Source organism: Anabrus simplex, chromosome 2, assembly GCF_040414725.1.
Source record: "Anabrus simplex isolate iqAnaSimp1 chromosome 2, ASM4041472v1, whole genome shotgun sequence".
NCBI lineage: Eukaryota > Metazoa > Arthropoda > Insecta > Orthoptera > Tettigoniidae > Anabrus > Anabrus simplex.
Genome location: NC_090266.1, coordinates 485619991 through 485647873, shown reverse-complemented (window position 1 = coordinate 485647873; position 27883 = coordinate 485619991). Strand labels below are relative to the sequence as shown.

The following is a 27883-nucleotide window of genomic DNA, read 5'->3' as shown; positions in this document are numbered from 1 at the left end:
ATTGCTGGCACATGAAAGAACTCCTGAGTGACTAAATTCCGGCACCTCGGCATAAAAATGTACGTAGTTGGACGTAAAACTCATAACATTATTATTATTATTATTTAAAATCACTGTCACGGTGTCCTGCTCCATGGCTAAATGGTTAGAGTGCTGGCCTTTGATAACAGGGTCCCGGGTTCGATTCCCGGCGGGGTCGGGAATTTTAACCATCATTGGTTAATTTGCCTGGCATGGGGGATGGGTGTATGTGTTGCTTCATCATCATTTCATCCTCATCACGACGCACAGGTCGCCTACGAGTGTCAAATCAAAAGACCTGCACCTGACGAGCCGAACCCCTCCTGGGACCTCCCGGCACTAAAAGCCATACGCCATTTCAATTTTTTTACTGTCTACAATCGTCCGAGGGGACAGGTGAATAGTTTATACTTACATCATACTTTCGGCAGATATAATGTAGGGTATTAAGATTAAGATTAGGCGTCCGGAATGTGATGTTATGTATGTACACGAAGCAAATCAGACAGAACGTGGTTCTGTTCTAGCTAAACAATGAACGCAATGAACAAAATACACCCTCCGTTTTGACGTTTATCATTGCAACACATGACTCATCAAAGGAACAAAACCGAGTGTAGTCTTTAGAAGTTGAGTGAAGGTCGAAGAACAGCGGCGGGATGTAAGCAGTATTATTATTATTATTATTATTTTTTTTTTTTTTTTTTTGCTATTTGCTTTACATCGCACCGACACAGATAGGTCTTACGGCGACGATGGGATGGGAAAGGCCTAGGAAGTGAAAGGAAGCGGCTGTGGCCTTAATTAAGGTACAGCCCCGGCAATTGCCTGGTGTGAAAATGGGAACTCACGGAAAGCCATCTTCAGAGCTGCCGACAGTGGGATTCGAATCCACTATCTCCTGGATGCAAGCTCACAGCCGCGCGCCCCTAACCGAAATTTGTGTTTCTGTGGTGATTTGTAGTGTAGTGTGTTGTGTGAATATGAATGGGAGAGTGTTGGGACGGACAAAAACAACCAGTCCCCGAGCCAGGAGAATTAATCAGAAGCGATAACCCGGGATCTTCTGTTCCGAAGGCTGGTACTCTGTCCATTCAGCCAACGAGTTAGACAATAACAATGAGTGATACTACAGCATATGTATGTTTCTGAACGCCCTACACATGTATCTTTGCAATAAATTCTCTGGTAGTAATATTGTCATTATTTCGCACAATATTATTACACGTTTTCCTGCAAGGACGTCGCGGGAATAATATATCATAGCTATCAACAAATCCCTGGTGGCTACTTCCAGGCTGCACAGTAATAACAGTAATAATAATATCAATAATAATAGAACGTTGCCGTTATCGACATTAGAAAAGGTCCCCACCACAGTGTGGAAATTGTCCCCATCCTACGCTCATCTTCGGTCCTACGTGTCTATCTTTCAAGTTGACGGTTTGTTAGTAAGTCATAAATATTTTGCCTATGATGATAATAATTATCGTAACAATAAAATTATTGACGACCGATGACTCAATAAAACCAATCATCAGCAGTAAACATATTGCAATCCACATCACAAAAATATTATGTGGGTGACCCTGAATGCCGTGCAATCCAGTACAATATATTATAGTTCTAAGATATGTCCACAGATAGTGACACTAGTATGCTTGGACTCGAGTCTGGAGTCGAGTATACCGATTCTAAGAGCACATTACTCGATTCTACTCGATTCCGTCGCTAGCCCATCACTAGCTTTTGGAGACGCCGAGGTGCCGGAATTTAGTCCCGCAGAGATTCTTTTAGTGGTAGTACATCTAACACCATGAGGCTGACGTATTTGAGCACCTTCAAATACCACTGGACTGAGCCAAGACTGAAGTTGCCACACTGGGGTCAGAAGGCCAGCACCTCAACTGTCTGAGCCACTCAGCCCGGCTACGTATACCATACCTTAATTAAGGCCACGGTCACTACCAAAGAGTAGCCTTCTTCTTTTTCGTATTTTCTTTGACTTCGCATCAGCGCTATGTCCGAATCCTAGCCTTTTCCAATCCTTGCATCGCCGAAATCCTTCGATGTGTTAGTGCGACTTAAAACCACTCAAAAAAATAAAATAATAAAATAAAAAATAAAAAAATTACACCACATAGGTCACCGTTTCAACAACAAATATACCTTGTCTGTGATGTTATTTCTTAGCATTATTAATTTGCAATAACATGACGCAGGCCTAATTTATAGGTCACACTTTCACATGAAATTGCTAGCAGTTTCAAAATGTAAATATTTTTAAGGAATGCCCTTGGCAAAGAAGTCCAGCATGCTGAAAATGCCAAAATACGTACGGCAATTTCCAAATTAGATAACAAACAGTTCAACACATTTGTAATGCTCTGCTTCTCTACAGCAATTTCTAAATCCACACGATCCATTTCTTATGAGGGGTCACGAAAATATCGCTTAACATCTATTACCATTGACGCAGCTGAAAAAAAAAAAACCTTGATAGCGTATCTGTAGATTCAAAAGAAACTATTGTTTCATGATTATGTTAGATATATCATTACACAGAAATAATTAGAACTATATTTTGAGTATTGTCGACCAAAGTTGTTTGTGTCTTAAAATGTGAAAATCGTTGCTAGGCAACAACAAAATGATTTTAACTAAGCAAAGGCTGCCAACGTGATGAGGAGTTTGTACAAAACATTATTTGGGGATATTTACGTACCCTAGAATGATATTGGTGGCATTGGTAACAGCTCTAGCGGTCTCTCGTGGTAGTGAAACGTTCTGTGATATCTGGTTGGCTGTAAGCGCAGTGGCTTTGGAGAGCAGTTTTGTTTTGTAAACAAACGGTCGTGCATGGCATGGTGTGTGTGTTGTATTTAACCAGGTGCTACCTACTAGATGTCGAAAAATGGCAGCAAAAAGAACGGCCACGAATTCGAAAATGCACATATTGATAGGTGGAATAGTATCATTTGCATTTGTCTGTGTCTCGTATTGCATATTTAGTTTAATTTACGCTGTTCAACCGACTCCTTACTTGGACGAAGCATTTCACGTTCCTCAGGCCAATAATTATTGCAAAGGATTATTCAAAGAGGTAATTGAGATGTGTATTTGTGAACTGTGTCGTAGAAATACGTTTTTGACATTTTTATATTTATCTTTTCGAAAAACAATAATTTTTAAAGACCGGAGGCTTTTTGGATCCTCAAGAAGCACCACCATAGGTTATGCGCCGATAGTGCTGCCATAATAAGATATGCGAGGTATGGGAAGTGAGGTAGTTTGCCATTGCTTTTCACACACGACTGGCCCTATAAGTTGTACCTTTCATAACATCCAGATACACTAGTTGTGCTCTGAAAGTTGTTACCATCACTACCTCACTAGCTTCTACACTGTCACAGCCATAATTAGACTGACACATTTTGCTTTGCCCCCTCCAAAAAGACATGCAAAAAGACTGTAACCATCAAGAAATAGCAGTAGGCTATTTTGAATGTTACAGTTTCCATTCTCACAGTGAATTATGTTTCCAGATGTGGCCATCCCCATAACTGTATGTCCTTTTGTAATTAATAAGCTATTTGTATGTTTTCATCAGAATTTCTAAATATCTTGTTTGTACCATGGTATCCTCATTACACTCTTGCTAATTATACACCAACTAGGCCCTCTTAAATGGATAGGGTGGTACAATGATGAGAGCAAGGATGTCTTGTACAGACTTATTGTTGCAGTTTGATCAAATTATTGTTTTATATATATCTGAAATTGAAATCATGTTATTTTTCATGTGCATATTTCTTCAGGGTGCATTACACTGGTGAAGTGCACGTATTAGAAATCTCAGCAGTTGTCGTTGTGATGATGATTGTGTTAAATAGGTAGTAGTAGTAGTAGGCCTATACTAAGGCCCGCGAGAGTTGGAGTCTGATGTTTAGCACCACTTGCAAGAGGAAGTTGACCAATGCTGCTCGAAAATGGTCTGTTGCTATGGCAACGATAACAGAGATGCTACATTTAAGGAAGCTATCACCACGTGGGTTGGCTTTCTCTTAGTAGCGTTTGTGATGTTATTTGGAGTGGTACTGTGTTAGTTGTGATAGTTGTTGCTGCTTTATGTAATTATTTGTGTGTTTGTTTTCAGAATATTATTTTTTTTGTTAGTTTATTTTTTTGTAAATTAATCAGTGGCTAGTTGTACAGTTCTATTTTTTATTTAACATGTGCATTTGTTGAGGTTATTGTCATTAGGCCCCCTTAAACAACAAGCACCATCATTGAGGTTATTGTTAGTTATGGTTAGTGGTCATGAAATCTCATATTTATCGGCAATGACATGCTCTGTCTTAAATGCTGGAATTATTAGCACAAGCTTAGGAATGAGTCAAAGTTCATTGAACTACATTAGGCCTATATATTTGATTAAATATTCAACCTGTCTGGAAGGGTGATATACCTCAGATCGAGGTAACTGTGACAACGCAGCGTACTTTTTAATTACTGCTTTTGCTGCTCAGATGTCATACTCCAGCTCTCGTGGACCCAACTATAGTAGTAGTAGTAGTAGTAAATATAAAAAAAATTGCATAAAACTCTTGAACAGTAGGTGCCAGTTAAGTGTGCTTCCCGTGAAGGGTAAATATTTAGGTATCATACTTGAATAGAGTTCTGTTTAAGTTGAGGTGTAGTCTCGCTGTGAATATGCCATGATGTTTGCTAGACTATGGTGGTCAGTTTGTACTGAATGTCATATTATTGGTCTGCTTTCAGTAGACATAAGCAGCCTGACTTTGTTTAGATGTATGTATTAATCCTTTAACATTTATCTGCATTAAGCTTGTATGCCAAGCAAATCGAGACATAAGGGTTTAGACTTAATTTAGAGGGTGTGAGTCTATGTGTCCTGTTAATTCATTGCCATTAGTTTTTTTATTGTTAGATTCTCGTATCAGATTATTGGTCTCTCTACAGTATACATGTCAAGCAAAGGGAAGGTGTGTGTAAAAATTTAAATTTGACCCTTGTTTGAGACATGCGGCTTCTTGCAAGTGACTATCGTGCGGTTCATTGCTTCATTGACACTCACCCTCCTAGAGTTTTACCTAGACTTGAATACAGTAATTCTGACTTGGTAAAATGTTTTGTTTAGTTCGAGAACTTTCTACCATGAACATGGCATTTCAATGCAGTAACATGTTTTATCATAAACAAGTTGAAATATAAATGTTCATCATCCCTTCATCTACTGTCAGTGTTAAGAGATGCTTTTAAGCACTCTTAGAAGCTAACAGACTGCTCTGGGAGAAAATATGCAACTTTTCAAGTTTTCCCTCTAACGCTCAGATTGCAAAATATGGGTTTTTTTCAGTGTGGATGTCTGTTATAGGGGCTGCCTGGCCGAGGCGGTAAAGACGTGCTCAGTTCGCCCGGAAGGACGTGGGTTCGAATCCCCGTCGGGAAGTCTTAAAATTTAAGAAACGAGATTTCCACTTCTGGAGGTGCATGTGGCCCTGAGGTTCACTCAGCCTACACCAAAAATGAGTACCAGGTTAATTCCTGGCGGCAAAGGCAGCCGGACATAGAGCTAACCATTCTACCCCATCACGTGCCGAGGTTAGCAATGGTGGAAGCCTTTAGCTTCCACTCCTCCAAGCGCCTTCATGGCCTGTACGGAGGTGACTTTGCTTTGCTTTTTGCTTTTGTATGTCTGTTATGTTGGCCTAACTGTTATTTCATTGATTTATAGTATATTGACTGCACAATTGGTCTTTATCTGTAAATTAAGTACCTTTTTGAACTGCTTTCAACCATTTTGAATTGACTATCATCAGCAATCTGACTTCCAGGTAAGAACACCTGATGTTTTGTATCTATTATCAATATTTGCGAGTAGAGAGGTATTTTCTGTATGTGGTTGTATAGTGCATGAAGCTGGCTTAGCGATCTAGGGATGGTGAACTTACCTCTTACCAGAAGGCCCCAAATTAGTTTCCCAGAGGTTAGGGATTTTTACGTGGTTCTGAAGGCTGATTCAAGGTCCACTTATCCTATGGGAGAACAATTGGGTAATTGATGGTGAGATAGCAGCCTTGGTCTAGGAGGCCAAGAATAACACCTGAGAGAATTTGTCGTGGTAACCACACATCATCTTGTAATCTGCAGGTCTTCGGGCGGAGCAATGGTCAGTTGGTAAGCCAAGTCCATCAGGGGCTGTGACACTATGGGGTTGGTTTATTTGTTTTATAGTGCATGGGATTTGAATTGTATCTGTTCATTGAAAATATTGAGGTACAGTGCGTGCCTATGTATCTCTCATTGTTCTAGTGTAAGGAGCATGTCCTTTAAGGCTAATTTGGAGAATTTTCATGTTTGAATTGATGTCTTTGTATTAATGTTCTGTGTTTAATGAGGAGTTGGCAAGCAAAGATTCTATGATATATGGTAGTATTCTGTGTTCTCTACACCCTATTTTGAATTTTGACCAATTTGTTCAATGTAGAATTTCGAGCATTCATTCCATTTTAGTGTGTAATTAATGTCTGTGCTGGATGTTGTTTCTGGGTTGAATTCTGGTTAGATTTCTGTCTCAGTGAAAGTCAATTTGCTGAAAATAGACATTTCCAAATGGTTGAAAGCACTTCTCATTCGTCAGCATTTGTTCAGCCTAATGACAGGGTCCATTGTGTGACTCCACTGTCCACATTTGATTTGCTTGTGGGCCATGCCAGGGTGTAGATTTACAATTAGCATAATGCTCATGTTGTAATTTTGGTTGTTACAGCAGCAAGGGCACATACAATACCTCAGCATTGAAGTGCAAGGCAAATTGTGGGGAGAAAATAGACATCATATTATTTTTATGGGCTCAAGGGATGAGGGACTCATTTAATTGCATTTAATAAATTTGCCTATGCAACACTGGGTACTACTATGCTGTTGTAGTGCCCCACAAAAATGATACTGAAAATTAGCCTAAATGAAGTTGTGAAAGAAATTCTTAAAGGCTTGAAGTTTGGGTCTTACCTTAGTGAAGTTCTCCCTTCTCTCCACTCTAGTTTAAACAGAAATAAACATAAATGTTTGTACATTTCTAAATATTTTTGAGTGTGATTTGATTAAATGTGATGATGTTCTTTCAAAAACAAAACATGTCTTTCTACAGTGTCTTTATTTATGCTGGGCAAGGACTTTCTCGCTCAGCGTTGGCCGCCAGTGACAGTTCAGTTGTCGGCTACCGCGCGTGCGTATGTACGGCAGAATACGGTGCTCAAAATCATTATCATGCATAGTTTACTGAAAATGTTCCCCATGCGCTGCCAAACATAATCGGCATCTCCTAATGAAGTTTTCGGTTACTCTATGAAGTTCTTCAGCACTGATGGATGCAGTTGCAGCTCTTATATTGTCTTTAAGTTTAGTGTGTGAGGGTTGTTCCAATAAACTACATTTTTTAACATTCCCCACAAATAAAAATCACATGCTGTTAAAGCTGGGCTACGAAGGGGCCACGGATTTTTACTTATGATCCTTGTACCAAACATGCTTCAGTAAGGAGATAATGACCTTTATGTCCATTTTTATTGTTTACTGAACCTGTACGTTTGAATCTCTTGGCCAGGTGTTTTATTGTCCAATTGATAGGAATCGGTCTTCCTGGAAATTTTGCTCGAAACTTTTGTCTTGTCCTAGCGTGTGATTTTCTGCACTTAATGTAAGTATTGTGCAGATATACACGTTTACGTAACGAATATTTCACATACATTACAGCACTATACACAATCACAATAAAACACTATACAATACGACATACAGTGTGCAGTAGCTTCATTGAACACCCTGCTATCTCGGAGCTCAGCTCTCACCAACTGCAGGAAGTGTTGGAAACCGCACGCGCCAGCGGCCTGTCATCGGCGGCCAAGGTCGAGCGAGAAAGTCCTTGCTAGGCATAAATAAAGACCCTGTATTTTAATTAAGTTGTTTCTTTTTCAGATATAATTCTGTTACCATATGTATTCTTTTTCAGGTAGTTTATGAATTTATTTATTCCGGAGTAGTTTTGGCAAACTGAAGAACCTAAGAATTGTAAATTGACTGAGTCAAAACTGAAAAGAGATGGCAAAAAAAAGCAGTTCAGTTTGGATATTTTTCATGGCCATGGTGGATTCTGCTTTTTCACAGGTTTCACAATAGCATTGAACTCATCTGGGATTGGTATACCTTAAGATTCATTTCACTGTCAGTACTTCTATCATGAGAAGATCCCATATCCCAAGTACTGGAAATGATCCACTGTTCTTGTTTTGTATTTCAGACCTGCCATTTCCTCTTTTGGTGTGGTAAATGCAGTACTCAGTATCTTATCATATTAACTTCATTTCTTTGCATAGAGCTAGGAAACAGTCTTGTAGTTTTACATGGTTATTGATATTGGGGTTATAGCCATGGGAACATGGAATCCAAACTACTGCGGCTCGACTTCTTGTTTCAAAGAAATCTTACGTGCATCGGCTGGGATGTGAACCATGGTCACCTTGGTGAGAAACCAGTTATGATATTACTCAGCTCTTCTAACTCCTTTCATTTGTTTTCAAGCACCAAGCTGCATGTCTGGTATTAAGACCAAGTCTACACCATAGCCAAACCGCATCCTGTTTTCATCCAAATACCTTTCAGTTCCATTACAGCCATGTCTAATTCCTGTAACTATTTTGAACAAAGAACTTATTCTGCTGTCAGCTCTCACTGCAGCATGATTGTCAACATAAATGCCTTTGTTTGCTTGTAATAACTTGTTCTTCATCTCATAATCCTCTAGTATGGCCAGCATCTTTTCCGATGTTACTCTGTCATACACCTCTACATGTATGATATATAACTGTCCATATTTCTTATAGCGTTTTTCAGTTGCTTACTTGATATTGTAACTACTCCTAACACTACTCTTACTATTGATCTCCTTCACACAATATACTTTAAATTGGCTGAGTGCCAGTTGCTATAATAAGCAACAAAATTTGGAGAGCATGCCTCTTATCTCAATTATTCTCAAGGCGTGAGGTGATAAACTCACACATCTGGCAATATACAGGAATATGGATCAGGACAATTGTAGATTACGGTTGCATTTCCACAATTGAGGATTGTACTTCGAAATAGAATTATTATTATTATTATTAAAATAAAACTGAATTTATGACTATACTTTACGTCACAATGAACCAGCATTGCTGTACTTTAATTTAACACTAAGAATATACCCTGTGAGATTTGTTGTTACATATACAGAAAATTTGATCTAAATAAAGCTATCTATTGGCATGAAAACTATGACATCGCCGGTGATTACATTCTTCTTCATGTTATTTATGCATAACATGTCTGATGCTGTAATTACCTGATGTCTGCACACACCACTGTTGAACTTGAAATTCCTGGGAAAACCATCAGGTAGAAATCGGAAGCCGTCTGCTATTATCTTATCTTCTTATGTAACCTGGAGTTGACCTACATTCCCTGTCCGAGTGTAGTAAGCTCCAATGCGGTTACATCCACTCAATATTTATTGTTAGAAATTGGTAAAAACTTAAATGGAAGAACCTGTAATATCCAGATATACTATCTAGTTTCACACGTCCTGATAGCTAATATAGAGACTGTTGAAATAAATACAACAGTTCTATGCAATGTTAGATGTATCTACGTTAGATTCAATTCTCGAGCAAAGTTCGCGAATTGCTTAGTAGAATTCAATAAAGAATTCAAAGTACCATGACGAGTATTAACTGCACATATCGGTTAAATTCGATATATATAAAATATATATTTCCTATACCTCTACAGACCACGGCACTAAATCTCTGGTGAATCTTCTGAAATAAACTTATATTGCGAGTACTACCTGCTGCTTCACTATCAGCTCAGTACAAGTCTCTACTCAGATCAGACCACCACTCTTACACCTCTTCGACAATTTTTAGACCTCTCCAAACACCTCTTAGCACTGCTTAGAACACTTAGACCACTTCTTAGCTCTGACCACCACTCTTACATGGGCCAACTATTCTTACCTCAACTTTTATAAACTCGTGATGACCACTCCTCTCCCTACTATCTGGACATCCCTTCCACATCGACACACAGTAACTGGCAAATACGGACACACTATCAAAACCACGTGGCCACGCACTATACAAAAGTAGTCATGTGTCTAACTAGCTTCCCAAGTGTATGGACCGTCACCACCTTAGATGTCCCAGCAGAAAATTTGCTTGCCTAATACCACCTCGGTTAAACATAGCCTTGGTTGCAAAATATCCTGTCAGCTCACCTACCCACAGTTACAAGTCACAGCATGACCATTTCAAATCAACAAATCTCACTTATTTATGTACAGAATAATTACAAACAAATTTCCCCTATCCTAAGATTAAATGACATAATATGCGTGATACCTAATTATATTACAGTCTAAATAATGAAAATCAGAATATAAAATCTAATGAATTTGTTCAATTAATAATAATAATAATAAATGCTGAATGAAATCTGTAACCCTGTTGTACGGTTACAATGTATGCTGAAAATTTGCTTCACATGACTCCCACCATTGAAGTCACTTTATATGCATGGCTTCATCAATCAAATTCATTTCTCAGTTAGCAATTATCTCTTCAATGTGAGCACCCTACTGCCATCTTTCCCATTTATTTGTTCTACCAGTCATTCTCACTAATTTCATAACAGTTAACTTACCGGTACCTACAGGCTATGAATAAGCTGGGCTTACTGGTACTGTATTTAATCATTTAATCATCCACTGTTCTTGTTTTTTATTTCAGACCTAGCATTCAGTCCCCGCTTGGTGTGGAAAGTACTCATTTTCATAAGATATTTATTGCATTTCTTTTCAAAGCATTTCCTGTTGAATAGTTCCACTCTTCTCACTTGCCCTTCTCCTTTATCACCTGTCAGGACTACCCTGTGTTTGTTCTTTGGTTTAAAACTGCACTAGTTTTTGTCAGACTTATTCTCCACCATTGCTCATACCATCTTGTCTGGAATACTTACTGAATGGTTATTGCAAACCTTTCTGTTCTCATGCTTGTAGGTTGGTTACCATTACTGCTTTCTTCCTATCAGAAGACACCTTACCAAAATCCCATGCTAACCCTGTACTCTACAAAGCCATTTTATCCTTACCTTCTCACTGTGGTTTGTTTAGAAGCATTATAGGGAGGTACATTCAGGGAAACAGGGTGGACAAGGGAGCGGTGATGACAGTATAGGAAGCATGAAGTCAAGTAAGGATGATATAAAATTATTACGGTAGTGTTAAACTGTAGAAGTATTGTAAAGAAAGGCATAGAATTAAGTAATTTGATAGATATATATTTACGAGATATTGTAATAGGAATTGAATCATGGCTGAGAAGTGATATTATGGCTGTGGAAATGTTCTCACGGAACTGGAGTATTTATTGCAGAGACAGGTTAGGAACGATAGGTGGGGGAGTATTTATACTGGTGTAAGAAGAATTTGTAAGCTACAAAAAAGTTAAAGATAAGGAACATGAAATTTTAGATGTAAGATTCAACTCTAAAGACAATAGACAACTCGATGTTTTTGGAGTGTACGGACACACCTGGCAAGGCTGACACTGCTACAAAAAATTTTGATAAGATAATCAGCAATGTGGGGAACAGCACGAAACATAGTTGTAGGAGGTGATTTGTACCTGCCAAATGTTAACTGGGAAGGGAATGCGAATGACAGAAAGCATGACAAACAAATGGCGAATAATTATGGGAACAGCTGAATCAGAAAGTGAAGGATCTAGAAGGAAAAGTATTCTAGATGTGATGCTGATAAAAGCAGATGAGCTCTATAGGGAAACTGAATTGATAGATGATATAAGTGATCAGGAAGCTGTGTTTGTTAGAGTTAAAAATAAATGTGTTGGAAAGGAATGTTGTAAAAGTAGGACTATTAAGCAATACCATATGGCTGATAAGAAGGGAATGTGGAAGTATTTGATAAGCAATTATGATCAATGGTTAAAAAAAATCTAGACAGCCTATGAGATGGGTTTAAAGCAATTGTTGAGGAGTGTGGAAGGAAATTGAATTCAGCAAAATCATCAGCTAAGTATAATATGATGGCAAACATAGGGAAAATCATATTAACGAGGTTGTTAAGAAAGGTTGCAGATCTTTTAATATGGTTATGTGAGTATTTAGGGGTTGTAGTAAGGATGAAAATGAGAGGGCATATAAGTCTCTGGTAAGACTGCAGTTGGAGTATTGCTCCATTGTATGGGACCCTCACCAGGACTACTTGATATGAGAAGTGGAAAAAATACAAAGAAAGCAACATGGTTTGTTCTGGGTGATTTCCGACCAAGGAGTAGTGTTACGAAAATGTTGCCAACATTGGGCTGGGAAGATTGGGAGTAAGGAGAAAAGATGCTCGACCCTGTGGTACGTTTTGAGCTGTCAATGATGAGTTGGTGTGGAATGACATAAGTAGATGAATAAGCTTGAGTGGTGCTTGTAAAAGTAGGAAAGATCAAAGAATGAAGATAACATTGGAATTCAAGAGGACCATTGATGATTGATTGACTATATTTCATCATGCCTGGTCTAGTCCTACTTTTTGAAACCATGAAATCTGCCCATATTATTTGTTCATTGACATGCCTAACAGAAACTGCTGTAATGGTTTCTCCGCTGAATAGTCCGACTCTTCTTAGTCTACCCTTTCCCTTTTATCACCTTTCCAGTATTCGGGAGATAGTGGGTTTGAACCCCACTGTTGGCAGCCCTGAAGGTGGTTTTCCGTGGTTTCCCATTTTCACACCAGGCGAATGCTGAGGCTGTACCTAGTTTAGGACACGGCCGCTTCCTTCCTACTCCTAGCTCCTTCCTGTCCCATCGTCGCCATAAGACCTGTCTGTGTGAGTGCGACGTAAAGCATACATCCAATTAAGGGCCTTGGCTTGCGAACATGACCGCTGCCTAGCCAGATGCCCTGGTACACTAAATGTCAGAATGTTGTCTTCTCAGTCAAATTGATTACGTTCTCTGACTGCCTCCTCTGCCTCTCGCATCAGACAGCTCTTCAGTTGGCCCATAGATGTGAGGCTTACTAAATACTGGAACTCTACCTTGATTAAAGCCACGGCTACTTTCTTCTCAGTCCTAGCCCTTTCCCTTCCCATTGTTTACAAAAACCTATCCAAGTTAATGTGATCTTAAACTGCCAGGAAGAAAGACGTCCATGTGAATGTTTTTATTGTGTGGTTTAGGGACTAGCAGGAGAGTAGGTAGTACAAGCTAATTGAGCACAGGAAGGGTCACAGCTCAGAATAGTCTGTGATGTCCACTCGTATTCCGTATTGACTGATATCCCCCTTTTTCAAGATCACTTTCTTGGCCACTCAGCCATTGTCTTTAGTTTTCAAATTAGGACATGACGTGCTTTTTGATATTTGTTTCAGATTTTGCTGATGTGTATAGTAAATGCACTATTTTCAGTCAGTGTCAGTCTCTATTATTTACTCCAAGTTTCCACACTTATATTAATAACTTGTGAAATGTGTATCTGCACTTTATCCCTACTGGCGTCAGGCTATTATGAAATATGAAGTGGAATCTAAAAGTTAAGATATTGCAGTTGCCTGCTAAGCCACAAGCATGCAATAAAAAGAAGGGTGTCTGAAGTGCATCCTTGCATTCTTCCGCTCTAAAATCAAGATATGGTTTCACAGGTGAGCTGAGAAACACTTGTGCACGCAGGCACATTCCTCTGTTACTAATCCTTTTTGTGGTGTGGTGTAAGAAATGGATTCTCAAGACCAGCATGAAAAATTGAATTTTGTTAATGTTGGAAAAAACCAACTACATAGACTTGCACAGTGGCAGTGGCCCTGTCCTCTGGCTTTACGATGGGGAGATTAGAAGTGTTTTCAAGTGGCATTGGTGTTTCAAACAGGACCAAGAATTCATCCTTGATGATGAGCCTTCTAATCAACCTGAGACAGCATGAACGGATGAAATCATTAAACAGATTGTGCATTGTGTTTGTCAGAACTGTCATTAAATCATTAAGGACATTGCTAATTCTTCCAGAGTATTTTGGCAAACATATTTTTTACTTAAATGTCATGCCTTATCTTCTAAACATAACATGGATGGTCACTTAAGTTTTCCTTGTTATATAGTCTATCATTTGTCACGTTCTGATGATAGCCTGTAAATGGTTCTGGTTTGTAAAATACACTGAGTGGTGAAAAGTCATGGAAAGATGTTAAATGTGATGTTAATAACAAGTTGCTCCTCCGCGAGCCCTCAAAACGGCAGCAATGCAGCAAGGCATCGACTCTACAAGGTGTTGGAATTATTCTGGAGGGATCTGGACCCACACATCTTGTACTGCTACCCAAAATTGTTTTTGTGTAGTTGGTGTGGGGTTCATGGAGCGTACATCAGCATCAACAGCATACCATAAATGCTCGATTAGATTAAGATCGAGGGATCTGGAGGGTCAATCCATGGTCGTAACTTCACTGGAGTGCTTCTCTAATCACCTGCGTGCCACCACAGAGCAATGACATGGCACATTGTCCTATTGAAATATGGCATCTCCATCAGGGTACTCTAGGCCAGAAAGGGATGCAGATGGTCTGAAAGAATGTCCACGTAATGTGCACCTGTCAGCACTCCCTGCAGCTGGACAATGGGGCCTAATTGCGACCATGAGAACGCCGCCCAGACCAGAACTGAACAACCTCCCGCGTGGACACAATCTTGTTGACACGCAAGATCCATAGCTTCTTGGGGTATACGCCACACTTTCAGGTGCCCATCAGCTCGATACAACTGGAATCAGGATTCATTGGACCATGCCACACGCCGCCACTGTTCCATGGTTCATTGCCAATGTTCGCGGGCCCTTGTATGTTGTTGAGCTCTATGTTGAGGCGTCAGCAAAGGGACACGAGTTTGTCGTCAGCTGGTGAAGCCTATGCGGTGCAATTGCCTCCTTACCATCCTGGTAGAGATGGGTTGCTGACTCCCAGCACTCAACTGGGTGGTGATCTGACCCACAGTAGCCCGTTGAGCGCCCAGTATGGTTCTGCGGAGGCAAAGTGATGTCCGTTCGTTAAACCCCTGTGGTCTTCCCATGCAACAGTTTACGTGGATGGTGACATTCTCTCTGCAATATTGAAGAGCCTCCCTCAACACTGTTGACCTTGGAATATGCGTGTAATCTCCGCAATGCTATGACCCGTATGCCATGCGCCGATGATCATCACATGTTCAAAGTCTGTTAACTCGCGACATGTTGCCATCTTCATGACACTGGTGTCTGTCACAGACTGCACAACTAGCCGACATGCTCAGGGGTCATACACGGCACATTTTCTAATTGGACACTCCTTCCCATGACTTTTGGCCACTCAGTGTATATCATGCCATATCTTTTAGATATTTTGGACATTTGAATACTGACAAAGTCAAATAGATCTATTCACAGGGTCTTACTGATGCTGTCTGTACAGCCAAGTTACTTTCTTGTTAATAACTGACTGTTTTGACCATCCATTATTTTTTTGGAATGATGTAGGTTTTCACAGCCAGCTAGGCTCTTGGGTTGCTAGGCTGTTTTGAACTCTTAGTGTTTTGTCCCATCGAGTGTGACTGGCATATTCAAAGTAAGTGATCTGAAAATCCACTCTAGAGACAATTCTTTTGTCATCTTCCTGTTACATTATTTAGTTGTAGCAACATATATGATGATATTATTATTGTATTGTTTGTTAACTTAGCTCTCTAAGATTAAGTCTTTTCTCCTGTTCTACTTTATTTCATTGTTTCTCATTCAAACTGAAATTCACACATCTGTCATTGACCATTTGTTAACTCATACTTGACAGTATCCAATAAGCTCAATGAACTTGTGTAAAAGAAAGAGAGAAAAATGGCAGAGGTCTATTTCTGAGATCAGTACATCAAAGAGTAGCCAGAGAGCATGGACAACATTTCACCGCTTATCTGGCATTAAACAACACAACCACAGGCTGCCATAATGTTACCTCCAGATCAAGTGACTCATCTGCTAATCATTAATGGAAAGTCCATGCAGAAGAAACTCATACATCTCACCAAGCCAGTAGTTGCTCAAACTTCTTGTCTGAATGTACTGTTTATGCATGAGGAAGTCAAAAATGCCATCCAAAAGGTCAAAGTTGGGAAGTCTGCTGGTTTGGGTGATATAAGAAATGAACAAATTGAACATTTCGGCGGAAAGGCTCACTCATTTTTGCATTTGATGCACTTCAGCAATCTACACTGCCTGGAAAAAAAAAAATGTTAAGCACGCAGAAGGAGTGGTCCAGTATTATCCCATTTCGGTATACATGCCTACCACTGATGTGTGAGTAAATGATTAGTTTTACAAGGATCTGTAATGTGTAGAACGCTCACCAGAGTGCATTCGTGATGGCACCGTCCTTATGTTGATAAGTTGTTACCAGCCAACTGCTGTGAGTCAGACAGTTAAGGAAGACGTGCAGAGAGGACTACGTACAGTATGAAGCACCCACGATACCTTGCAGACGTGGTGGAGAGCCTATCCACCAATTGACAACATTTGACAGAGACCACGTTGTGGGACTGCATGAGGCTGGTTGTTCATATCGTGCAATTGCCAAGCATGTGGGCCTTTCATATGTCACAGTGGCCCGATGTTGGACTCGGTGGGTACATGAGGGCACCCAATCACGTCGTGCAGGTTCGGGTCAACCAAGAAACATCACCCCAAGGGAGGGCCGCCGTATGGTGCGTCAAGCGTTGCGGGATCCCATAACTTCGGCACCCGCCATCCGCGAAATGTACTGGAGACTCTGCAACATCCTGCGAGTTCCCGCACAGTGTCTCGATGACTCGCATCTGTCGGATTGGGGTCCTACCGCCCCATGCATCGGTTACCATTGACACCAGAACACCAACGCCTGCGTTTGGAGTGGTGCCTTGCCCAAAGGCATGGACAGAGGACAACTGGCGTCACATCATGTTCATTGATGAGTCCCGCTTCTCCATAACCTCCGATGATGGCAGTGTCGAGGGCAGGTGGCAGATCCTACCCATATTGTGAAAAGACACACAGGCGTAATTTCTGGCATCATAGTGTTGGGAGCCATAGGATATGCGTTCAGGTCACCTCTAATAGCTTCGGTGATGTGTCACAGACATTCTGCGTCTGCACGTCCTACCCCTTGTGGCACAGCACACGGGGGCAGTGTTCCAACAAGATAACGCAGTCCACACACAACACGTGTGTCTATGGACTGCCTAGAGCATCTTGAAGCCCTTGGGTGACCAGGAAGATCCCGGACCTCTCCATCATTGAACACATGTGGGATGGCATTGGAAGGGGACTCCGTCCCAGTACCAACCTGCGGGATCTGGTGGGGCAGCTGCAACAACTGTGGAAGGACTTGCCTCAGGAGAGGATCCAAAGGCTGTTTGACACCATTGTGAACCGCATAAGGATATAAATTACGGCCGGGGGTGGGGGCACCCTACTGACCTTGCACCAACATTCCACCTATAACTGCCAACGGCCTTGTCTCTTTCATCCCATATTGTACGAAGAGCATTCTATATTGTTTTACACTTCATATTTTGTAGTCTGGGTATGGTTCACATTCCACTTTTGAAGGTGGTGACGTGTAACCAGTGTCTTGTTCCACTGTTTGGTAGCAGCACACGCACAGGGGCCAACGAATGCACTCGTCATAACCATTTCATAACAACACTGTCAGCGAGGAGCAGACAACATGCAAAGCAACCGTTAGGGACAGCGCCGTACGACTTGGTTCCTATGAAAACTCTGTCGCCATTTGCTTGCCAACTGATGGCACTGTTCTACATTTCTTTGGCCGTAGACTGCCCATTTGTTTCCATTACATCGATTGTTGTTTCGTTTGTGGCTCAGGGTTATGGAGCCATGTCTCATCACCAGTCACAAGCCTAGCTATGAAGTCGACTGGATCTTGATCATGGCATTGCAAACGTTCTCTGCACATGTCCACACGCCTCTGCTTTTCGTCTGCAGACAAGAGTCCAGGCACCCGCGTGGATGAATCCTTCCCCAACTGTAAGTGGCCGTGCACAATCCGCTGCAGGGTGTTTCGGCTAATTCTCGTGGCCGCCTCCATTTCCATAAATGTGATGCATTTGTTTCCTTGGATGGCCTGTTCGACCCGGGCAATGTTGGCTGGTGTTGACATTGTCACATTCCTTCCAGAACTGGTTCCCTTGTACACCGATGTACGCCCTGTTTTCCAACCTTCCACCCAGTTGTAAACTGTTTTCCATGACGACGTATGTTCTCAGCAGACTGCCACCAAGCGCCGATTAATTTCTGCAATGGTCACGCCTTCTTTCCTTAGGAACCAAGTCATATAGCGCTGTCCCTGACGGTTGCTTTCCATGTTGTCTGCTTCTACGCTGACAGTGTTGTTAGAAATGGCTATGACGAGTGCATTTGTTGGCCCCTGTGCGTGTGCTGCTACCAAACGTTGGAACAAGACACTAGTTAAACGTCAACATCTTCAAAAGTGGAATGTGAACTATACACAGACTACAAAAAATAAAGTGTAAAATGATATAGTATGCCCTTCATAAACAGTTCAGTAAAGGTACATTGTCTTTCAGCATATGTTGTTTCATTCACTTTCAACCACTCCTGGGTGTTTAACTTTTTGTGTCAGGCAGTGTATACACCCATTTCCTTTCTACATACTGCTAATTCCACCTCTAACATTGTTATATCATTTTCTGTTGTTGAGTCATCACACTGTATTACTACCTTCTCCTCCGCACAATTTCTCACATTCAGCAGTTTATCAAAATGCTCCTTCCATCTTCTCTTTATTTTTCTGAATGTGTTATGAAGTTTCCCCTTCCTCTTTCATCAGCTTTGTATAAACCCTTTCTTTCCTATTACTTCATATAATTCTGCACAGCATTCTTTTTTTTACTGCTAGCTCCTACTGTTTCCATCTTTTGTGTAAATTCTCCCTAACATCTTTTCTTCTATTACCAATTTCTTATATTTCATTATATCATCGAGGTACTTCCTTTTGCTTCCTTATTTTTTTAAAATCTCTATTCCATTCTTGCCATGCTTTTTTCTATTTCATTGCTTCTCTCACCTTCTCATTCCACCACAGTGTCTCCTTTTCTTTCACTCTCGTCAAAGTTCTACCACAGGCACTCACTCTCTGCTCCACTTACAAATGCACTTACACAAGAATTATTCAACGCTGGTTATTGAACAGAAGATTCCAAGTTACTCTTCAAGGGAAAGAAATCCTTGGAGGAGCCTTAAAAATGATCTCCCGCCGATTTGTGTCCTTGCCCCAACTCCCTTCAATTTTTGCACAAATTATGCTACTTATTGGAATGAATACCAGGCATTTACTATTTGTTGATGATCTTGCTTTTGGAATCCACTCCAGGGAAATGGAATCCAGCTGCAAAACTACCTCAAAGATTTGTCCAAGTATTACAGGGACAACTACCTTGAATATTACATGTTATAAATCTCATTTTTGGTCTGTATTTAAAATTTATAGTTCAAAAGCAATAAAGGCGATCTTTAATCCACCTATTCAATACATTAATTTCAATTTATAGTGGTTATATAAACATACTATCAGTTAAATGGGACATGTTTTGCCCTCAATTCAGGGCATCTTCAGCCTAAAAACAATCTTCAAGAGTACACCTTATATTAATATCGAAGCTAAAAGTTTAGCCAGTTACTAAAATTCAGTAACTGAATTCAGTATATAACTGGCTAAACTTTTAGCTTCGATATTAATATAAGGTGTACTCTTGAAGATTGCTTTTAGGCTGAAGATGCCCTGAGGGGATGAAACATGTCCCATTTAACTGATAGTATGTTTATGTAACCACTATAAAATGAAATTAATGTATTGAATAGGTGGATTAAAGATTGCCTTTATTATTTTTGAACAACTACCTTGAGCCAAGTTTTAGCAAAACACAGGTTACACTTTTCTATCAATGCAATCATACAGCAAAAGTGCAAACATAACATCAGTTGGGGAGGAAGACAGCTCAAGTTCACCCCCTATTGTAAAATTTAAAAAGTATATTGGAGATCAGATTGGTCTTTTAATTTTAAAGCACATTGTCATTCTGTCGGTATGAAAGTGAGGGCAAGGAATAGTTTACTAAATACGCTAATAGAGTCAGGCTGGGGAGCACATCCAGGAGCTGTAGGGAGATTACTACATGATGGCACAAACCTGCATGGAGCCATGGGTTTGGAGGAGAAGGAAGGTAGTGGTGGAAGTAACTACAGCTGTGCTGCTCACTTGAGATCTAAACGCGCAATACAGTTACAACTATGAGGTGCCATTGCAAACGTTTCTGTAGCAACTAGCAAGGTGGACATTCCTCCTCTCTCACTCACTCTGCAGTACATGGACTCGCCTGTATATGAAACTCATTTTGTGCACAGCAAGGTTTTGTGCCATCGGATAGTAATATACCACTATGAACTGCAGCTCTGGCACTTTCTTTCTCTGCAGTTGAGTATTCTTGTCCTGTTTGGGTGAACTCTTTCCATTCCAAGAAAGTGGATTCTGATTTTAACTATATGTGCCATGTGGTTTGTGGCTTCCTCAAACCAAATACATACCTGCCAACCCTTCCGATTTACCTGGAAATGTTCCGTTTTTTAACTCTTCTTCCGATTTTCTGATTTATTTTTACTTCTCCCCTATTTTTTGACCAATGTAACCTCCAGTACGGTTAATACTCTTCCCCTAGGATAAAGGATACATTCTTATGTGCTTGTGTAATTTACGCAACCTCATTTTCATGCATAATTATTTTATGCTTTATTTTGCGAGTGTATCGTGTTTCCCGGCTCGCCACAGCAGTGTATATGCTTTACAGCTGGGGATTCGGGGCAGCAATCATCCTACAAGCAAGAGATGCTAGCACGCGAAAGCGCTTCAGTTAATCGGGACAAAAGAATGAGTTTGTTTTGTGTGGTACGCGTGCTGTTAACATCGTTTCTGTGCGTAGTTTCGTTGGAGTTGTAGGCCACTTGTTTTTCTTGCGTTTTTGTGCTTTTCCCCCTGTTGAAGTCATAATAATGTATGATATATATTGATCTGTTTTGTACGTGTTAGTTTTGCTTATTTCCATGCATTAATGTTCATTCTTACTTCGTAATTTCATTGACTTGAATGTATTTCAGGGAGTTGTGTCGGTGACAGTTTCTGGTATTTTCTCTTCACATTTTGGCCACAAAACGTAAACGTTGTCTCAGAGTGTTCAGAGATACCTATAAAAGTGAATTTCCGTTCATTTTAGAGGCTAATAAAGGAAACTATTATGTATTTTATTCCGTATGTCGGTGTGATATAAATATTATTATTCGTATGTGTGGGTCATAAATGAGACTGATTCGGTCCAATTTCTCGTGAACATTTTTATGTTTTCTTATTTATGATTTTAAATTTAATGGTCAAGTGGCATTGTAACTGTAAATATGTGTGCACTTTCATCGAGACCGTGGCGCAATGTACGTGATGAAATCCAAGAATTTAAAAAAATCTTCTTTTTGATTTCTAAAAGTTGGCAGATATGAGAACACCATCAACAAGGCCACAGGGAACCAGCCTAGTAAGCGAGAGAGTAAGTCACTTAAATAACCGTCCTACATTGCTTCACAATTCAACAGACATCCTCTAACACTGTTTCTCTTTCTTTTTAGACATCCTACACAATATTAAAACGATAAATTTAAGATTTATGACTTCTTCGTATTTACCCTTGAATGGTGTAAACAAATTTTAAACCTCATTATACTTCAACATTAATGAATAACAGTATCATTCATCATGAATTCATCACAAATTTTAAACATATATTCATCACAGAATCTCTTCTAAGTAATTTTATCGATCTACACATATTTGATATAGATGTTGATTCCCATAGGGAACGTGAAGTGTATTTCGTAGCACTTTTCGAAAGGATTGCCATCAATCTCTCTGGGCCATTCCCTGAATCCAACACGGGGAGCCATTACCTACTCCTGACCATGGACTACTTCACTACGTGGCCCAAGATCTACGCCATCCCTAACCATGAGGCATTGACAGTAGTCGAAGTCTTGGTGAAAAACTACTTCTGCTGCTTCGGTGTACTGGGCGAACTGCATAGTGACCAGGGCAGGAACTTCGAGTCGAGACTGATGCAAGAGGTTCTACAGCGCTTGGGAGTACGGAAGACCCCTACAACGCCTCTTCACCCTCTGTTCACGATTATAGGTTTGAAGTCTCCACCTAATCAATACTATTTCAATATCAAGTACATGCATTTACATTTTAAAATGTATTACAATCACAGTACCAGTTTCAATCCTGTTATGGATCATCTTCAGCTGTTTGTATATCAATAACTTTAATGGTCAAAATAGCAAGAACATTAATTAAAACATTACTCTACCTAGGAATTATGTATACAGGCCTAGGTTCTAATAATAATAATAATAATAATAATAATAATAATAATAATAATAATATTTGACATCATGAATTAAAATAGTAATTTCATTAGTTTGAAATATTGTTCTGCTTGGAGTTCACATGCACTGTCCATGTTCTAATAATAGTGGTTACACTTTCTTCTATTTTATGTCACTATTTTAACAATGTAGGCTAGATTATGAAAACTTGTTTGTATCAGTCAAGTATGTGTGGTACCAATGTAGTTGATCCGTTATTGGACATTATAATTTTTCCAGCTAACTCATTCCTGGTTGCCAGCATTTTGCCGCCATGTGCTAAGTTGGGCTCATCAGTTGGTAAACAACACACCTACCAAGACGCATGGCTAGTGCATACTGTGGAGGCCGCTGCGTAGGCTACCTGGAGCCACCGGCAGTGCCCATGCACTGTGCAGGACTTTGTCTCATTTCCAAAAATTGATGCCTGCCTGGCCATCAGATGATATAGATGTTGATTCCCATAGGGAACCTGAAATATTTGTGCTGAATGAGTAAATTTATAATATCAGTGTAGTTGGTCCATTATTGGAGATTATAAATTTTCCAGCTAACTCATTCCTGGTTGCCAGTGTTTCGCCCCAGTGTGCTAATTTGGGCTCGTCAGTTGGTAAACAGCACACCCACCAAGATGCATGGCTAGTGCATATCGTAGAGGCCACTGCGTAGGCTATCAGGAGCCACCGGCAGTGCCAATACACTGTGAGAGACTTTGTCTCATTTCCAAAAATTGATGCGTGCCTGGCCTTCAGATGATATAGATGTTGATTCCCATAGGGAACCTGAAATATTTGTCCCGAATGAGTAAATTTATAATAGCAATGTAGTTGGTCCGTTATTGGATATTATAAATTTTCCAGCTAACTCATTCCTGGTTGCCAGCCTTTTGCCCCAGTATGCTAATTTGGGCTCATCAGTTGGTAAATAGCCCAATTTAGCCCAACCAGACGTCAAATTCTCTAGTTTCTTTGTAATTCTTGTGTGCGAGGTCTGGCTGAAATGTTAACGGTCTCGACTATGACCTCATTATCAAATGTCATCGCGCTCAACCACTGTAAGAAAGAATGACCCTTATTTTCGTCAATATAGACACTGTTAAATACTAGTACGATATTATTATTATTATCCTCAAAAACCGAAGTAAAAGTAACCTGGCATTAAATAATTATTAGATTTTCAAGGGCGTTTGGAAAACCGTTCGTATGAAGTTATTTTCAGTGATGATCAAACAATTAAATGCCATATATTGGGGTGGGATTACATCATACATACTTAATCGCAATTAAATTACAGTTAATTAATTGTTTTCCTTTATTAGGAAAAGCTAATATAGCCAGAATGTTTAACCATAGAAACATCCTAATCAGTTCCCGAAAAAATGGAGTTGGTAGTGGCCCCTGAGTGCGCAACTTCGCAAGTCACACCTCCTGGAAGATGAGCACATGTGACGTTGTCTTGGTTACTTGTCCTTCATCCTCAGGGTTGGCCAGAATCTTTGCCCAAACGTTACTTGTTTCCTTTTCCACCATCTGGAATTCTTGTGATCACGATTGTACATATTACATACTATGGCAATTGATGGTTCATTGTCATGGAACCACTCTTCGTCCATAAATATGATGGTCGCTAAAAAGGCAGGATCAGTGTCCACATGTAGGGTCCAATGGAAATCGTGGAGTCCTGGTGTAAGTGCAGGTGGTACGGGTGAGACAACTGGGTATGCAATATCCACATAACAGACGCCTAGCTGATATTCTTCTCCTGTGCAATGCACACCGGCAACATTGATGGCTGAAGTTCGGTCAGCAGCTCAGCGGCATCGATGTTGTTTGGCTGCTAATGGGGTTCACTTTGAACACATAAAATAACCTTTCCTGCATGCAAGAATTGTAACAATATGTCATTTTGTTCCATTAATATTGACTATCAAAGAGTGTCTACATTTTTCTGGACCCCTCTGTATTATCCCTGTTTATGGAGAGGAATTGATTTTAGTAAAAGCGGCAGGTTGCATAAAACTGGATCTCAAGAGGACCACCCAGTATGTAATAATAATGTCATCGATTTTACGTCCCACTAACTACTTTTACGGTTTTTGGAGCCCAGTATGTAGTTGAGCTTTATTTGATTATTTTACTTCTGTATTTGACTTTTAAGAAATTGATAATTGGTAATATGAAACTATGTTTCTCTTTCTTTTTTCAGTGGGACCAAAAGATAACTACATTGCCCGGGCTGTATCTTTTGTCAGTTGGCATCTTGAAGCCCTTGTCATGGATCCCTGGTGGAGATTTTTGTGGAGTCTATGCACTCCGTTTTATAAACCTGATGGCCTGCTTCGTAAATATTTTTCTTTTATTTGCTCTTCAAAGGAAGCTGAAGCAAAACAAGAAGGTAATAACAAAATCAATAATAAAATGATACAATTAATCTAACCATTTTCTGCCAGGCAACTTATTATCCTCTTCTATTACACTCCTCTCATGGTCTCACCATCAAAGCTGTCATGTAAAATAGATCTAGATTTAAGGCCTAATCACTCATTTCTCTTCACTGTATAATGTAAAATTATACTTTTTTTGATTTATGACATGTTATTTTATAGTTTACTGGCTGTTGTATCTGTCATTGAGGGGACCTCATTTAGCGTGTACATTATAACATTTTTGCCTACCCCTCAAGCTGTTCCTGGAGTACTGTTCTGTACATGCCAACCAACAGTGTTTGGTATAAATTAGTTGACCTACCGACAATGTTTGGCAGGTGCTATTCTGTACATTTTTGTCTGATTCAAATGGCCGACATCGTCATTTTCATTACAAGATATTAAGATCATTCCGTATTGAAAATATCACTTTACAAAGGAAATTTAATTAGTCCTCCTATTCACTACATATCTCCATCTTTAGATGGAGTAATATTATTCAAACATGTTCAGCTCATTTGAGCCATCTTCAGTGAAAAAAATTAAAATACTACATAATTAATGTTATAAGAATATGTTAAAATACAATGAAGAAGAGTATGAAAACAAGTGAGACATGATTAAATTAAATTAAAGTAATAAGTGGTTATGGCGAGGTTGAGAACCTTACATTAAAAACGAAGACAATATCCCAATCTTATATATTAAAATTTTTTATGAAAACTTAAGTCAGTCAGGCCATTCTATCCGGTCGATTTCCTTCGTTTTTTCTTTAACTGAAAGGTATTCATGCATAGATTTCTTATCAGGTACTATAAATCACTTAACTTCCGCCTTCCTCAAATTATTTGATTTTTTTCAATTTTTGTATCTTTGAAGCAATCATATCTTTGGTTCTAATTAAGGTACGGAGTTTGTTTTGGCCTAAGAACACTCAGTGGATCAAGCTCTTTCATTTCAGCTCTTAACTATTGAAATTGGTTGATTCTGAAGAAAGTTATGAGTGCACATTCAATTTGACGTCTCATTTCTTCAACATTTTTCTCTTTGAAACAATCGTAGCTTTCGTTGTAATTGAGGTACGCAGTTTGTTTTGGTCTAAAAACACTCAGAGCATCAAGCTCTTTCTTTTGAGGTAAGAACTACTTAAATTGGTGGATTCTGAGAAAAGTTATGAGTATATTTGTCACCATGACGAAGATCTTTGAAGGGCTTTTTAACAGTTCGGCACGTAGTGTTGTTCCGAGGAATGTTTAGTTCAATTTCTTTGTGTGGTGTATTTTCAAGTGTTTTGTTGACATAATATTACATTCTACTAGCAGTTTCCCGCTAACTCCACCCGCAGTGTACAGAGTATGGTGGTGTTCGTTACTATCCTCACAGATGTATTTACAAAGTTTCAATTTAAAGAAATAAAGCACATGATCTGCTGTGGTAGTAGAATGTAATATTATGTCAACAAAACACTTGAAAATACATCACAAAAAGAAATTTAATTAAACGTTCCTTGGAACAACACTACGCGCCGAACTGTTAAAAAGTCCTTCAGAGATCTTCGTCATGGACACAAATGTACTCATAACTTTTCTCAGAATCTACCAATTTAAGTAGTTATTACCTAAAAGGAAAGCGCTTGATGCACTGAGTGTTTTTAGACCAAAACGAACTGCGTACCTCAATTAGAACGAAAGATATGATTGCTTCAATGAGAAAAATGTTGAAGAAATGGGACGTCAAATTGAATGTGCACTCATAACTTTCCTCAGAATGAACCAATTTGAATAGTTAAGAGCTGAAACGAAAGAGCTTGATCCACTGAGTGTTCTTAGGCCAAACCGAACTCCGTATCTCAATTAGAACCGAAGATATGATTGCTTCAAAGATACAAAAAAAATTGAAAAAATCAAATAATTTGAGGAAGGCGGAAGTTAAGGGATTTATAGTACCTGATGAGAAATCTATGCATGAATACGTTTCAGTTAAAGAAAAAACGAAGGAAATCGACCGGATAGAATGGCCAGACTGACTGACTTTAGTTTTCATAAATTTTTTTAATATATAGAAGATTACCACCAGATCATGTGCTTTATTTCATTAACTCAAAACTTTGCAAATACATCCATGAGGATAGTGAGGAACAACACCATACATTGTATATTGCGGGTGGAGCTAGCAGGAAACTGCTAGTACTAAAATTTAAGATGACAATCTGTCTTCATTGAGTTGCAGTCTCAAATAGTCAAGAGGGCAGCAAAAATTGAGAACATATTTCTGTACCTGAGAACCAGACTATCTTAAGTCCATTTTTTGCCTTTTTGAGATAATCCGGACTGTAGATGATGAAAGAGCGCTTTATTGAGCCAGACTATGTTAAGTTTTGTAAAACTGTAATTTTACGAATGAGCAGTGTCAATATAATCTTTAGTCCCGAGAATCCTGTGAACCAACTTATCCCAAGTCCACTTGCGATACTTTGGTTCTAAGCAAATCATAACTTGCGATAGCCTAAGTCCGTTTAAGATAGTTTGGCACTGAGATTTTGTGTTACCATTGTAGTTCAAGTCACATTATTGACAAGGATTTTGTTGACTTAGGTGGGAATATTACCATTGCTTTACATGTTCTGCTCGGTTTCATTCATAAGAAGCAATGAGCCGTGGACGGATGTTGGTTGATCTTACACTGCAGCTAAACCAGTGTCCAGGAGGTAAGAATAATATTGATTAGTACAATATATTTCTATGCTCTACAGATATTGAAAAGTAATTTATTGACGTTTTGGAAAAGAGTCTTCCTCTTTATGAGCC

The 27883-nt window shown here is 39.5% G+C and overlaps 1 protein-coding gene across 1 annotated transcript in view; it reads left to right on the top strand.

Moving 5' to 3' along the window:
* Positions 1 to 2826: 2826 nt before the first annotated feature.
* Alg10 (alpha-1,2-glucosyltransferase Alg10) overlaps positions 2827 to 27883 on the top strand; it is an 89141-nt gene continuing 64084 nt past the window's right edge. The window contains exons 1-2 of the mRNA XM_067139176.2: positions 2827 to 3124; positions 24857 to 25045. Coding sequence (XP_066995277.1) covers positions 2936 to 3124; positions 24857 to 25045 — 378 coding nt within the window. The 5' untranslated portion in view covers positions 2827 to 2935. The remainder of the gene's footprint in view (positions 3125 to 24856; positions 25046 to 27883) is intronic.